At 42.0% G+C, this 16,497-nt stretch overlaps 1 protein-coding gene across 1 annotated transcript in view; it reads left to right on the plus strand.

Annotated features, from left to right (window-relative positions):
• MARCHF11 (membrane associated ring-CH-type finger 11) overlaps positions 1-14,933 on the plus strand; it is a 99,534-nt gene extending 84,601 nt beyond the window's left edge. Inside the window, exon 4 of the mRNA XM_025866682.2 lies at positions 14,269-14,933. Coding sequence (XP_025722467.1) covers positions 14,269-14,591 — 323 coding nt within the window. The 3' untranslated portion in view covers positions 14,592-14,933. The remainder of the gene's footprint in view (positions 1-14,268) is intronic.
• Positions 14,934-16,497: the final 1,564 nt, after the last annotated feature.

The raw sequence follows: 16,497 nt of genomic DNA on the forward strand, positions 1-16,497 counted from the left end.
CATGCCCCAGGAAATGCCACAACTTCCCTTGAAAAGAGTCCATCCTCTGATTTTTATGTTTCTCACTTCTGAGCACATCATGGTCAGGCCCCTCCGAGGGAGGGGCAGAGAGGCGCTTTGTAATTCAGAACTATCAGAGGAAAAACAAATCTTGATATTTTATATGCTTTGAGAAGTACTCAAGTAGAGGCTTTTCTATGCCCTAACCACACTGATGTTTACCAATTTCTCTAAAGATTATTATCCTGGTTGGTTATCAGGGATATTGCTGCCTTTAAAACCCAGGAAATAGAATAGAAGGACTTGTTTTTGCTACTTGCCCTTCAGTGCAGTGTCTAAAATGGGCTCTCAAAGCAAATGAACTCTTTAGACCTCCTCATGGGGTAGAAAACACAACCCATTGCCTTCCTCTCCTTTGACCTTGGGAAGTTCAAGCTCTTTTGGAGAAACGTTGACACAGGTTAACAGAGCAGCAGACCAAACATGCTCGTGCTGTTGACTTCTGTTTCCTCCAGAGAAAAGGTGACCCTTTCAGTCATCTCTCCCAATGGGGACCAGTTGAGCCGAAGGGGCACCAGTCATCTATGAAGCCAACATTTGCTGAGTGTTGACAGTGTATTTATAAGCCTGGAGTGCAGGGTAAGAGGTTTTACTAGAACAGAATAAAACACTGCCTGTTTCTGAACAGCCCATGATCTGAGAATAGTTGTTACATTTTGAAATGGTTTAAAAAATATTGAGAGAGGAATGTTTTTTGTGACATATGAAAATTACATCAAATATAAATTTCAGGGCCCATAAATAATGTTTTATTGGAATACAGACATATCCATTCATTTATGTGCTGTCGATGAGGAGTTACAATCTCATCATTGAGAGACCATAATGTTCACATAGCCTAAAATATTTACTGTCTGGTCCTTCCCAGAAAAGGTTTGTGGAGCTTGGAATATAGCATGTTCTCTGCTCTCCAGCTGCTGGCGAGAGACAGGGAAAGAAACGATTAAAATGGAAAATGGAAGGTGTCAGGAGACAAATACCTGTGAGAGCTCGTGGGAGAAGGTTTGTTAGCCATCCTTAGCAGCATCTATGGGGTGGGGGGAGAAATCTTGAGCTAAACTTTATTTATTTTTTTTTAAAGATTTTATTTATTTATTTGAGAGAGAGAGAGAATGAGAGATAGAAAGCATGAGAGGGAAGAGGGTCAGATGGAGAAGCAGACTCCCTGCTGAGCAGGGAGCCCGATGCGGGACTCGATCCCGGGACTCCAGGATCATGACCTGAGCCGAAGGCAGTCGCTTAACCAACTGAGCCACCCAGGCGCCCTTGAGCTAAACTTTAAAGAAGAACATGAAAGGGGCCAGAGAGGCAGCTGCCTGAACCTGTCAACACATGAAAATGTGTATTTTTGAGGACTCATAGGGAATTTGGTGTGACAAGAGCAAAAGCTGCTTGCTGGGGAGTAGCAGAGGAAATAAGGTCTGACTGTCTACAGGGATCCTGTAGGTGGGACATGGGTGTGGGACCCAACCCTGAAAGCTCAGGGAACCCCTGGAGGGTGGTCTGCTGCGTGTGACTGGTCAGCGTGATGTTGAAGACAAAGCAATGATATCTAGGAGAGGTTGAAGGGGGTGGGGGGCATGCCGGGAAGGCAAGAAGATACTAATCCAGGCAAAGGATTAGGCCCTACATTAAGGTAGACAGGCAGCTGCTGGAATTAAAAAAGGTTGATCACAAGATAACGGCGATCGAATCAATAGAGGTAGGGCAGAAGTGGGGGGTAAAGGAAAGGGGCCATCAGGTGTGATTTAAAGGGGCTGATTGGCAGATGGGAGGAAAAGATGATACGTTCTATTTGAACATTTTCTTTTTGCAGAATTTGTGAGGAATCAAGTAGAAATCGCCAGGAAGTGGCTGGATATAGGGGTCTGGAGCTCAGGATAGGAATTTGAGCTGGAGATTGACATCTGGTAGTTGAAGCCGTGGTCTGCAGGGGAAAGTGATCGGGGCGAGATGAACAGCAGTTTGAGGAACACAGAGACACAAAGAGCAGGCAGAGGAGCATGACCAGGGGAGAAAAAAGTGGGTCAGCCTAGGTGAGGAGGAAGGAAGGAACTTCGGGGAGGAGGAACACGTGGTCAGTAGTGCCAGATGCCGAGTCAAGAGTAGGTGAATTAAGCCAAAGTGTACTCACTGGATTTAGCAGTATGGGTGTTGGTTGCATAGACACAAGGCTGAGAATGGCTGGGACAGGCAGAAGGGGGCTCAGAAGGTAGGTTAAACAAATCTTGGCTGAACAAGGACACAGTTAAATGAGGGCAGAACCTAGAGTTGGGTGTGGAATTGAGAAAACTTCCTGGTTTTTGTTGCTGTTTTAAGATTTTATTTATTTGACAGAGAGAGACAGTGCGAGAGGGAACACAAGCAGGAGCAGAGGAAGAGGGAGAAGCAGGCTTCCCGCGGAGCAGGGAGCCTGAGGCGGGGCTCGATCCCAGGACCCTGGGATCATGACCTGAGCTGAAGACAGATGCTTAACTGACTGAGCCACCCAGGCGCCCCATCTCTTTGTTTGTTTTAATGGTAGAGTCAGGCAGGGACAAATGCTGAGAAGAAAGATCCAGAAGAAACCAGAGAAAAGACCGAAGAATGGACAGCTTGATGCCTGTCTGAATGCAGAGCTAGCACCCAGCACGCAGGGGAGGGGTTGGCCTTGCCCAGGAGGGGCATGGTGCCCGAGAAGGGCAGGCAGGTGGAGAGCGGGCCCAGTGGGCACAGCTGCCCGTGCTGCTCCCGGAGAACAAGCTGAAGGGCCTCCTGGCAAAAGACTTCCCGTTTCTCAGTCAAACTGGTGGTATGCTCAAGGCACGCTGTGGGGAAGAGTCTGAGGGGAGCATTAAAAATGAAGATCAGCTGCCGAGAGCTTCGGGCCCTGCACTGGGCGTGATAGAGCGCCCCCTGGAGACTAGAATGAGGGTGGCCCGATCCGCAAGGACCCGTGGCTCTGTATTTTTGACGCACTAGAGATGAGGAGCAAGGTGGAGACAGGGGAACTTTGAGGCTGGGCTGAGATGGGGTTTGTGATGCAGAGTTGCAGGGAGCCTGAGCAGCACTGTCAGCCTTGACTTTCACCTCCAGGGCTGGGAGAGTGATTACAGGGTGGGGGGGTGCTTTCTCGGTGCTGGGGAAGGAACCAGAGCCAGAAAGAAGCGGCCGATTGGGAAGGAATGTGCGGTCCAGGGGCTCAGCCTTCAGCAGGTGGAGGAGGGTGCGTTGAGCCTAAGAAAGTGGGTAAGAAGCCCAGGAGGCGGTGGTTGTCCGCACCAGGTGGGAGAGTTTCGAAGCTTGCAGCTGGAATGGTTTCTGGAAGGGAAGGGCCCAGGCCGGAGTGAAGGAGGGACAGCAGAGGGCGAGGGTCATGCACCTCAGGTCATGGTCAGGTCATCCACACTGGCCCGAAACATGAAGTCGTGTGTGTCGAGAGGGCTGAGAGGAGCCCGGAACCAGGGGACAGATCATCGGTGATGGTTGAGAGTGGCGGAGGGGCCAGGATGGCTATCTCTTGTGGCCACACTGTATGCTCATGGGATCACACATGCGGGAATTCCTAGTTGTGGGAATTTAAATACACGAGGCTCACGCACAGCTGAACAGCCTTTGAGAGATCTGAGTGTGTCCCTAGGCCAGTCGGAGATGGGTTAGTACTGAGGCCACCGGCTCGGAACAGGAAGTCTTCCTGGGAGGAGAGATCAGAGTTGATAGTGTGGCAGAGGGAACCGTGACACGAAGAGGCAGCCCCTTAGCCTAAAATCCTGGAGATTGTTCTTCAGAACCATCACCTGCCTCTCTGGGGATCTCCTGGCTTCAGACTATTTTGCAGCCAAGAACTTTATTTACCGAAGAGAATGTGAACATGATCACTCTTCTGATGATGCGTCAGTGCCCAACACAGAGGCTCGGGGACTGTGGGGGCGCTGACGGGGAGCCGGAGACAAACTCAGGAAGCACAGAGATGAGCACAGAAATGGAGCTCATATCTTATTCCAGATATGTAGAAATAAGGTTTTAAAGACCATACTGCAATAATATCTCAGATTATGTTTTCTAATCCAGGTACTATGCGAAGCGATTTTCCTCAGATTTCCTATTTAATCTTCAACACTCTGCTAGGTGTAGGTTGCTATTCTCATCTCAGAGACGAGGCACCATTAAGTAGTCCCCCCAGGGTCTCACAGATTGGAAGAGGGACCCGAGATTGGAATCCAGACCTTGTCGCACCAGAGCCTGTGACAGAATATTTATGTGATTCAATTAATTCTATTTATTATTTAGTAAATACCCCTTCTTATATGCTGAGCTCGAATGGCTCATTTACAAGATGTTTATTCATGAAGTGAAACCACGTCAGTTGGTGTCTCAAACACCTAAGGCATAACAACAGGAATAAGTACTTTTTGGAGGGATGGGGGAGCTGAATTTAGATCAGAAATGGAGAAACCCCCCCCAAAACCCAAAGTAATATAGCCACTTTGTGAAGTCTTTACTCATGTATTCTAAATTAATAGAGCCATACAGACCGTAGAGAAATATTAATAGAGAATGGGCAAGATTTAATTCAGCATCCCAAGAGCAATCTCTTTCCATTGATCTGAGTGAAACAATTTCCTAATAAGAATTATGTATGTAGGGGCGCCTGGGTGGCTCAGTCGTTAAGCGTCTGCCTTCGGCTCAGGTCATGATCCCAGGGTCCTGGGATCGAGCCCCACATTGGGCTCCCTGCTCAGCGGGAAGCCTGCTTCTCCCTCTCCCACTCCCCCTGCTTGTGTTCCCTCTCTCGCTGTGTCTCTCTCTGTCAAAGAAATAAATAAAATCTTAAAAAAAAAGAATTATGTATGTAAAGAATCACATCTAAACCTTGAATTTTGTTGCTAGCTCATAGACTAGAATATTAAGGAAAGCTAAGGTCTGAGCATTTTAATATTCAGGTTAAAAATGCCATTAATACTTTCAATTAAAAAAATCTTACGGAGGTGGTGTGAATGAAATCAAAGAGTTAGAAATTTTATTTATGTTTAGGTGGTCACTTCTATTTGGAATTTTTACCCACTGCTTGTATGATTTAAGAGAAATGAAAAACAAAGCCAACAAAGATGAGATAGCCTATTACAGTCATAAAGATAAACAGGCTTTAGATGTTTCAGGTTAGGTCTTTTTAAGTGTTAATTCTCATCCTGAAAAATAGAACAACCAATACATATATGCTTTACTCTAGAGATTGATAAAATCGTGTTCTGTGAGTTTGCAGTAGACAGTTTGTCCGTTGGAGAAGGACATTGTGTTTGTTTCTACTTGTCACTAGGAAAAGCCCATAACAGCCTTCTAAGAACTGTTTTTGGTCCGGGGCACCTGGGTGGCTCAGTCAGTTCAGCATCTGACTCTTGATCTCAGCATTGTGAGTTCGGGCCCTGCGTTGAGCTCCACGTTGGGGTGGAGCCTACTTAGGAAAGGAAGAAAAGAACTGTTTTTAGTCCATATACTGGAATGTGGGAAACGAATGGAAACCCACCAAAGTAGAGTCCCAGTTCCAAAAACTTTAACACAGAAAATGGACGTTGATAGGGTTTTTTAACCCAATACTGTTACACTGGGGTTTGTGGAATTACTCCTATAAATTGTGAGGGTCACTGTAATCCGTCCCAATGCTGCCGTGTACCCTTGAGGATAAAGACCTGAGGATAACTTACCGTCCCAGCCTTGGGTGTTACTGAAGAGACTGTGCTTCTGTCTACCTCATGGTATAATATCCCTTGGGCCAAGGAGACACTAGTGTGGGCTGACTTTGGCCAAGGACGGCTCCTGAGGTCTGAGTTCTTGCAGAGTATAAAGCACACTGGACCAGGCATCAGAGGTCTGACTCTGATCCTGGGCTCTAGCACTGTGGACCCTTGGGCAAGCCATGTCACTTCTCTGGGCCTCAGAGTCCTCATCCCCCAAAGCAAAGAGGTTAGATGAAATCATACCCAGTGTTTCCTAATTTTGAAATTCAGTGACTATGTCCACTGCCAATCGCTGTGTGATATGACGTCACCCTTTTGCTGAAGGTGTTTCATCTGCTCATGAATTGAAGGACAGACTTGAAGTTGTATTCAGCTGAAATTAAACTAGTTCTAATCCATGCTCCCTGTTATAGGAGGGCTCTAGGATATCTTTGTCATCTCTAAGGGCATTGGGCTTATTCCTTCATTTCTTTTATTGAAATAATTGTATCCGTAGGTGGCTTTTCTCACAGGCACTTCTGGGCAGAAGCTTAGATGATATAACAGTTCTTCTCTCCGGTGAATTCTCTTAATCCTTTAAAAAATTAACGTATCATGTGTTTTATAACGTGTAACAAGGTCTACAGCTTTTGAGGAATGTTCTGTGACTATGCCAAAGGTAGATTTGAGAGGCAGGGCTAGTAATTGAAAGATCAGAAGTCTCCTATCTACTAAGGAATAAAAGAAATCATTAAAATGATTGATTGATGGATTGGCTTCCTAGAACAGCAAGTAGTCAGATGAATGGACAATCTTTTTTATACTCCCTGTTTTGCCTGGAAATAGCAGAGAAGAATCCATATCAGCCTCTTAGGCTTTAGGCCTGAGCGTAGTCATTTTGTGACTAGCTGGGTTCATGATTGTTGGATGCAGGGAGATATTTGATGACCAGGCCAAAAAGACCATGGAGGAGTCAGCTACAGTTTACTGGGACTGAAAATAAGTCCTTGTAAAGAAGCACTATCCTGTGCCCATCCGAGTGTGTGTGTGTGAGTGTGTGTGTGTGTGTGTGTGTGTGCGTGTACACATACATATGCTCATATATGTATGAAACATAGCTCCCGATTCCTAAACCCCTTCCATCTCTAGTCTTGGAGTCCTTGTCACATGTCTCAATGTCTCCATTTGGTATCTGAAGATGGTACTCTACCATTTTAAAGAACAATACTTGAGATCTTTGTGTTGGTGGCACCGTCACGACTAGACCCTTGTCATCCCTCAGATTCCAGGGATGGCTACTCTCCTCTTTCTCATTCCCTCTCATTTAGTGAAGATTTGTTGAGTTTCTACTGTGTTTCAAGCACTGAAGTAGGAGTAGGGCTCCTGCCCTCTGGGGGCACACAGCTGAGTGAGGTCACAGGCATAGAAAAAAATTATTCGAGTACAGGTAATAAGGAAAATAGTGCAGGTTTTTCCTTGTGGTGAGGTAGAAGGTAGGAGAGAGGGATTAATTTTGAGTGGGTCAGAGAAGAAATTATGAGAGACTCTGGATCTTGAAGCATGTTTAATAATAGTTCATTATGAAAATGTAGGAGAGTGATCATTCCGGAGAAGTCTCTGTCTTACGGGTTTATCACAGATTTGCTAAGAAGATAGAATTAGCAGAATTTAGTGCAAGAGGATAGAGGAGTCTAGGTGATTCCAAGATTTTTAGCTTAATTGACTTGGGGGACAATCGTTAACTGAAACAGGGATGGTAGGTCAAGAAGCAAATTCAACCTAAGTCAGGACTTTTTGGAAAAGAGTGTTCTTCCCTCCCTGCCAGTTAGTAAACTATTATACTCCTTATTAAAATTCGGCTTTGCCATCTTGTTCAGTCGCCAGGCAGTGACGTCATCAACATGGAAGAGCCAGCGCCTGTGTGCTCTTTGCATCCAGGCTGATGACTGTGGACTTTACTGAGCAGACGGGAGGACAGAGAGAGTCACAGGGTCATAAGACAGACACTGTGAATTTTCTTTTGTGTACTCTCAGAGAAACAGTCACTTAGGGTCTTCACTATTTGTAATAACCTTTTCTTCATGTGTACTGTTAGGTACTCTACTTTGGGGCTGGGTGGGTCAGATCATCAGTATTTGGAAATTAGCCAGCCTTTTGTTGCAAGGGCTTCTGTGCTGTGGGAAGTTTGTGAATAATTCTTATTCTTATTACATTTCTTCCACAGAAGATTTTCTTACCAATAGTTTGAGTGTTTGAGCCCCTGAACTTTATGCTCTCACAATCAGCCTGCCATTCTCAACTTAAATCTGTGAATTAATACATATATATATATATATATAATTTATATTCAACAATGGAAAAATCAACTCATCTTTTATACACATAAGTGCATTTTATGTGGGATATTTCTTTACATTATTTGTTCTGATACAGGCAACACTGGAAGTACATTTTCAAAAAACTCCCCATATATAATCAGGGCATGTAGTTCCCAGAGACCTGGCTTTTGAGATATCAATTTATGATGGCTTTGTCTTGTGAGTCTAGTGACTTCAGCGACAGTATATATTATATTGTCTTTCAGTTTTCATCTCTGTAAGTTTTATATTTTTGCATTTTTGTTTTTTTCTCTAAGCTCCACATATAGTTCAGTTCAACAAAAAGCATTCAGTATACAAAGAAGGAATCACTCATGTTTATTTCTTCAAGGTTCATATTAACAAGATTCAACAATAGGGTAGTGACTTTTTTTTTTAAGATTTTATTTATTTGAAAGAAAGAGAGAACAAACAGGGGGAGGAGCAGAGGGAGAGGGAGAAGCCGGCTCCCTGCTCATCGGGGATCCCAGCGTGGGGCTTGATCCCAGGGTCATGACCTGAGCCAAAGGCAGACGCTTAACCAACTGAGCCACCCAGGTGCCCCATGGGGGAGTGACTTTTAAAAGTGTTTACCTCTACCGTCACATCTAAGTGTCCATGAGCATTTAAATTTAGGGTAGGTTGGGAAAATACGCCAGGAAGATTAATGCATTTTATGACACTCTAGCAAAGCTCATACTACAAAGGGTATCTTCGACCACAGTCTTACTTAGTTAATACTCCTTGAACAACCATGCTCTGGTCTTCAAGTAATAGAAATTAAGGAGTCAAAAATGGGTCCACTTTATGAGATTGACTCTAAACTGTTCTTAAGTGGGATTAAATGGGACCCAAACTCCCTGTTCTGCTTCTGGTGCACGCTGACTTCTCTGAATGACATCGGTTGTATTTTATAGAATATGTGTAAATTTCACTGAGCGAGGTGGGGAGAGAGGGAGAGAGACAGAAAGAACTCTTGACAGTGGACAGTGGTGAAATTTTTCTTGAAATCTTGGACCTTTTCTGGCCAAATATCTGCTGTGCGTTGCAAGTTCTTTAGCTCTCCCAAAGGTCGTTTTGATTGAACAGCACACAGGGCTTCAGTCTTTATTCCTTTGTGGGCCTTGCACTTCTTGGGAAAGCTCAGGGTGGGTGTGGCTTCCCGGATGACGCTCTCACCACTTTTAGTGTTGCCTTCAACAACTTTCTTCTTGTGGGTAGGGAGAGGAGGAAGGGGCTGTTTCATTGGGCCTCTTAGAGATATAACAGTGTCAGTGACACACAAGGATATTAAAAATGGCAGCTAATGATCTAACTTTGCCCAAATCACAGTCTCCAGGGCTCTATTTACTCATATTTTAAATGAGGATGATGTAGATCTACATGGTCTGTCTTCGTCTGTTCGAGCCTCTAAAGCAAAATACCACAGACTGGGTGGCTTAAACAAAGGACATATATTTTTTACAGTTCTGGAGGCTGGTAAGTCCAAGGTCAGGGTGCCAGCATGTTCAGTCTAGTCGGGTCTCTCATTTTGGTTTGTGGGTGGTTGTCATTCTCCTGTGTCCTCATATGGCCTTTCCTCGGTGTCTCTTCCACTTTATATAAAGGCATTAATCCTATCATGAGAGCCTCCCCCTCATGACTTAAAATAGTCCCACCTCCAGATACCATCACATTAGGGATTAGGGCTTCAACATATGAATTTTGGAGAGACAAACATTCAGTCCATAGCAAGGACTCTTTTAGTTGGCCTTAATTCTATGACTAAGAGAAACTGCCTTACCATTGAAAATTTAACATAAATAGGACTATAGTACTCAAGGTTTATAAGTAGACATATTTGAGCTCCCATCTCCGGTCTTATTCTTACATCTTGATGTTGGACAGTTATTAAATCTCCCCCTGTCTCAATTTCCTCAACCATGAAAGTGTTCAATCATGGTATCTGTTTGTAGAGTCTCTGTCAAGCTTAAGTGAAAATCACGCAAATAAACCACTTAGTGCAGTGCTTGGCACAAAATAGAACCTTGATAAAAATTTAAGTTTTGAAAAACAACCAAACCTATTTGAACAAGAGCTGAGACTGGTAACACAAGAAATGAAATTATTTGATCAGTAGTTTGGTTGTTAATACCAAAATGTGTTTGTATTTGACTATAAATTTTACAGGTCTCTGTTCATTATAACACATCATTTGTTTGTATTGAAATAGACATGGACAAGTGGCATGTGTGTGCACACACATGTGAGCCTATGTACCTTGATAATCTCCCCCATCATTTCTTTGGGTAATTAATTCATTTTCTACTATCATATAAGAATTTCAACCAACACATCACTTACAAATTTGGGATATATTTTACCTATATATGAACACTGTGCTTTTATTTCAGTGAAACCAGAAACATTTAAACTTGCTCTTTTTTAAGAAGATTGTTCCCTAACAAAAATGTTCCTTTGCACATTAATAAGGGGATGCTCCAATTAAATGTTGAATGATAAAAAGCAGGGAAATGATAAAAAGCAGCCAACCACACATATACACACATACTTACTGAACTCTCAAAACCCCAAATTCCTATGAATCATTCCTTGTTGACACCCATGCTATTAATAATGTAGCAAGTATCCTAAAATATTTAATATTTACATTTTATAGAAATTATCATCGCTTTTCCTTTCAGGTCTAGTGACTCAGATGAAAAAAAACAAATCTCAGAATAAATCTAAGCCTGTTCTTATATGACCTGAAATGTCAAGGTGACAAATTCATTTAATGCTTAATTTGAGGTATTACTCAGAGAGTGAAGCCACTGGAGGAAGTGAGTTTATCGGTTGTGAAACAAGAGGAGACAAGATCATCAGTAAGAAAGTATGGCAGTATGATTTTTAATTGTTGGATTTTCGGCATGTGGGCTAAAGTCAAATGAATCCTTACTCTTGGATTTCAATGATGGGAGTAGCCACATGTTCTCATTACCTCAAGTACAAAAGGCATTTGCTACAATTCTAGATTTAGAGAAGAAAGGGGGAAAATGCACCTTCCAGAGGACAACGTTGGGGTGGAGTGGCATTCTCCTATTTCAGGAAAATTTAAGCTTCTAAAGGGCAAGGAGTAATTCTGAACGCTCATGGGGAATAAAACAAAATCTAAGCCTCATTCGTAACTTGAAATGCAATTAAGCAGCAGCACATGGAGCTGGAAATTCAAGAGGACTCTGTCTTTATGAAAACTTCAAGTAGCTCTCTCTCTAAATTCCGTTCAAAATGTACTATAAAGACCTGTGGGATTTATTTGTGCACATTGGGTAGATTTATGTATTTAGAAAAGGGCTACCAGGAATGTATTCCCAGAAAATGACTTTAAGCTCTAGTAAATGATCTGATTTCTGGCCTCTTAAAGGAAATGGATAAAAAAAAAAGAATAGGATCCTGTGAAATAAGTGGTTTCCTGGGGTGAAGCCATCTCCCATCACTGCACTTCTCCAGAAGGAACCTGTTGCAAGCTGTAATGGTTTTGTGATTAGTGTGAGTGAATGTGTCTCACCACATGGATTCACTATTGACTTTTTAATTAATAATAATGCCCTGTGCTTATAGAGCCGCCATCTCGAGGAAATTTGAGTGCTTTATAATTGATGAATTTCAATTTCTCTTTTTACTATCTTGCTGAAAGTATAGATTAGGTACTCTGATTGTGTTATAATGAGGAAAAATAGAGCCAGAAAAGTTAAATCATGGCCCACAGAGATTTCGGAAGGCTAATAATAGAATCATCAATTAAAACCTGGTAGTCTTTACTTAGTCTGGCCGTTTCCCAAAAATATCTGAACAGTTGTGTCAATTATTCCTTGGGAAAATGAAGTTGATCAAAACAATTATTTGCAATTGCTATGATTAACAGAAGTTTACATTCCTTCTCATTATTTTGGTGGTGGTCCACAATTATCTATTTTTATTTATTGGGCCACATGCATGTTTTAGTGGCCTATGTTCACATCCTTGGAATGCTTTTAGGTCACAAGCGTCAGAAGTTTATCCCCTGGGAAGGGAATGATATAAAACTTAAATTCTGGTATTAGGTAGTTGTGTCAGCTAAAAAACTGGGTATCTCCATCACCTACCTGCCATTGTTTTAGCTGACAAAAAAATGAAGTAATCCTCCCAACAAAACCATGTTCCAAACCCTTACTCACTGTGCCTATGGGAAGGTAACTATCATCCTTTAAATCACCGCTTCACGCAGCCTTAAAAATATGAGACTCTGATTCTTCCTGCTTCTTGCATTACTATTTCTGTCAGTTTTTTTTAATCCGACAAGTGTATTACTTTGTCCCTCTATATTCCCCTTACTGTTTCCACTCTGCTCTCCACATGCAACGTGGGAACCTCCCTATTTGTCTCCACTACCTGAGTTGTCTATGCCTCAATACATCTTAGATAAATTTTCCTAATTCTCTGTAATTTTTTAACATAGGAATTATTCAGGCACAAAAAAGTACACAGAATATGTTGAACAGCCACATCTTCACCCCCAGCATAAAAAAAATGTGACATCAGAAATACAGTCGAATGGCCTATTTGAAGCCTCTCCTGGACCTTGTTTCTTTTCTTTGCTCCCCACTATCATGCCTTTCATGGTTATTATTTTTATGCATGTTTTTATACTTTTTACATAGATTCACTATTGACTTTTTAATTAATAATGATTTACCCCAATCATTTATTTCTGAAACTTTCTTTTTTTTTTTAATGTGACTTTGAGATTTCTGCTCTTTTAAGATTTATCCATCTTAGTGCATGTGACTCTGTTCCCTTCAATTGTGTTGCTGTGATCATTGATTCACACAATGCAGTTTATCCATTCTTCTCAGAATGCACTTTAAGATTGTTTGGGATTTTCCCCCTCAAATATGAACAATTCCATAATAAACATTTTTTTTAAAGATTTATTTATTTGAGAGAGAGAGAGAGAGAGAGAGAGAGAAGGGGGGTAGGGGCATAGGGAGAGGGCAAGAGAGAATCTTAAGCAGATCGCTCCCCACCCCGCCCAAGCACAGAGCCTAACGCAGGGCTCAATCTCACGACCCTGAGATCACGACTTGAGCTGAAACCACATTCCATCTAAGAAAAGACTCTTATTGATCTCTCTACCGACTTTCAATGGAATTTCAGCCTCCTGAAGGAGAAGAGTTTCTTCTCACTTCTCGAATGAAGGGGACCTCCCCCAAGGAATTTCTTTTTGTAAGCAGTCACCAATTCAAAAGCTCTTGGACCACATGCGGAAGTGTAACTGTGTGAAAAATGCAGGGTGTGGCAGGATCTGGGCTGGATGGTAGAGATGGAGCCATGTATCCTAGTTACACACTGCCAGTTTATGGTCCCTGAGGTTCTTGCATTACCTTGTTTATTTTCCCGAGAGTCTGTCTCAGAAATGTGTAATCATCCAATTTACCATATAGCAGCAATGAGCAAGGACTCTGGAGCCAGGCTGCCTGGGTCTGAAACCCTCCTCCCCCGCTGCTAGTTGTCTGGTCTTGAGCTCCTTCCTGGTTTGTAAAATGCTGGATGTGTTCATAATGAGAACTCAATGAGGTAATATACATGAAACTCTCAAGTAGGTGCTAAATACATTTTTGTTGGATGGTTGAAGAGAGTAAAAGTAAGAAAAATGTATCATACCTCCTATGCATCAGACATTGTTTTAGGAACTGGGAAGATGGTAGTGATTTTAATATCTGTCTCTTTCCTAAATTAAGTTACCAGTTGAGACCAAAGTCCCTAAGACATTGTGTGGCCCACAGTGGGCACTCAAAGAGATGATGAATGAATCAATAAACCTAATGATTCTCTTAAGGCAATGTAAGTGCCCAAGGTATGTTCTCAGCCGTGATGGGGCAAGTTAATTATATTCATGAGAACTTTGCTTTGTGCATGTTAGTGTATTCATATTCTTTGGATATTGATTATTCCTGTGTAATCTGGAAAGTAGCTTACCATTAGCCATAATATTTGAGAAGTCAGGATACCATGTTTTTTGATGATGACGAGTAACAGAGAATTGACTATTTTTTTTCAATCCCTTACTTGTATACAAAATAACATTCTTAACTTTTTTGATTATGACTGGCCTTTTTTTATTTTTCCTTGAATTTTAGGTCTCATTGTCCATGAAGGAGCTGCAGTTTACAGAGTATTTAAGCGCTGGCGAGCTGTTAACTTACACTGGGATGTACTAAATTATGATAAAGCCACAGACATCGAAGAAAGTAGCCGGGGAGAGTCTTCCACAAGCAGGACTTTATGGTTGCCATTGACGGCTCTGCGGAACAGGAACTTGGTCCACCCAACGCAGTTAACTTCCCCGAGGTTTCAGTGTGGCTATGTGTTATTGCATCTGTTCAATCGGATGAGGCCCCACGAAGATTTGTCAGAAGATAATAGCTCAGGGGAGGTTGTGATGAGAGTGACTTCTGTGTGACACAAGTGTAAGGCAGCGTGGTGTAGACCACCCTGCACATTTTGGAATGTAATTGCAATGAATGGTGAAACCATAGCACTTCTAAAAACACACATCTATGAACTTTTTAAAATTTATGCTTTTTATATGAACATTTGAATTGCAAATACATTTTTCTGAAAAAAAAAGGTTCTCTGGTTCTTTGGGTTTTGATTTATCACATCTTTTATAAGTTGGTACTTGAAATCATTTTACATATAATTTAACTCTACTTGGTTAAAAGAATGATGAAAGTTATCCTTAAGGCTGAAACTATTTTTTCTTGCTTGTTTTAAATATATTTTTATCAAACTTTTTGCTCCATGTGTAGTTTTTCAGGCATGTTACGAACGGGAAGGAGTTTAGAATGCTGTGGGCAGATGCCAAAGTGCCAACTGGCAATGCAACACTGTGTACTGGTCCTCTGTGTGCCTCGTGCTTATTGGCAAATGTGAACGAGACTTTCTTGCTGGGTTGAAATAATCTGTCACCAGGAATGCAAACTCTAGGTATGTTGGCCTGTTTTCTAGCTTCTGAAACAGTACAGAGAGCTTATAAAAAGTTAAAGATGAGTGGAAAAAAGTAGTTTTATTCCAGTATGTATGACATACTTGTATTACATACAAGTAGGCAGGGCACGCTGCATACTTCTAGCCCTAAAACTCACCAAAACGTTGCATCATTGCTTGTGTATAATAATATGGCCTCACATTTGCATAACCCTCTTATAGACCTATGTAGTCATTTGGGTTAATTATTAGTGTCTTGATTTCTGTGAGCCCTATCTTAATTAGATTTTCTTTTTGTAAAAGCTTATATATCTACTTAATCATTTAAACACTGATCCTATTACTTGGTTTAATGAAGTCCTGGGAAATATATTCACCAGCAGCGAGAAATGTTTCTCTTTCACTAGATAAGTATTTTTTAAATGAAAGGAGGAGAAGAAAAATGAGGCTATTGATTCCCCAGGAATAGTTTCCTAACTAGTGGCACCTGGAGATTTTCCACCTTTTAATCCTCCTAATGGAGGGAATGGCACAGTTTAATGAGCAATAACGGAACAAATGCAGAGGCAGGCCGTCGTGCTTTCCTCAGAAACATGAGCTGAACGTATACGTCATTTGAAGTAATTGGTGATTAGATTTTAAAGCATATGAAATAAAAGGCTTTACATTCTATTTTCTGAAAATGACCTCTGAATGATGAAAATAGAATAGTTAATGTGAATAGGTAGCACTGTGATTTCAACATAGCAAATCCCACCAGTACTTGAAATAATATTTTCCCAGTTAAACAACTGTCATAAAGGAGTCAAGGATGTGATCATTTGCAAAAATGGGAAGGAGTCCAGAGGTCACAGAAGAAGGAAAACAACTACTGTTTAGGGGCAGATGTAGGAAGCGAGAGTGTTACACATGCTCATTCTATACGTTGTTTTTGTTTTTTAAAGTTTTATTTTAGAGAGAGACAGAATGCACGAATGGGGGAGGGGCAGAGGGAGAGAATCTTCAAGCAGACTCCCCACTGAGCCCGGAGCCCAACAGAGCCCAATGCAGGGCTCTATCCCATGACCCATGAGATCATGACCTAAGGCAAAACCAAGAGCCAGGTGCTGAGCCTACTGAGCCACCTAGGAGCCCCTATATGTCATTTGTTTTAATCTGTATTAATGAGCACAATCCTGGGTGAGGCACTGGGTATAAATCCGGTCTCTGTCTCTCAGAATGGGATCGGAGCAGATCATGTAATAGAGACACCAGGAATGTCAATCTGCTGTCAAAGAAGCAATCCATTATTTGTACCCCACAAGTGTTCATGTTTGTCCTGGACTGTTCAATCACCAAGAGACGTCATCAACAACAGCACGTTTAATGGAGAATAATTG

This window comes from Callorhinus ursinus, unplaced genomic scaffold (genome assembly GCF_003265705.2).
Source record: "Callorhinus ursinus isolate GAN/ISIS: 27379988/994484 unplaced genomic scaffold, GSC_fseal_2.0 scaffold3, whole genome shotgun sequence".
In the NCBI taxonomy this organism is placed as follows: Eukaryota; Metazoa; Chordata; class Mammalia; order Carnivora; family Otariidae; genus Callorhinus; species Callorhinus ursinus.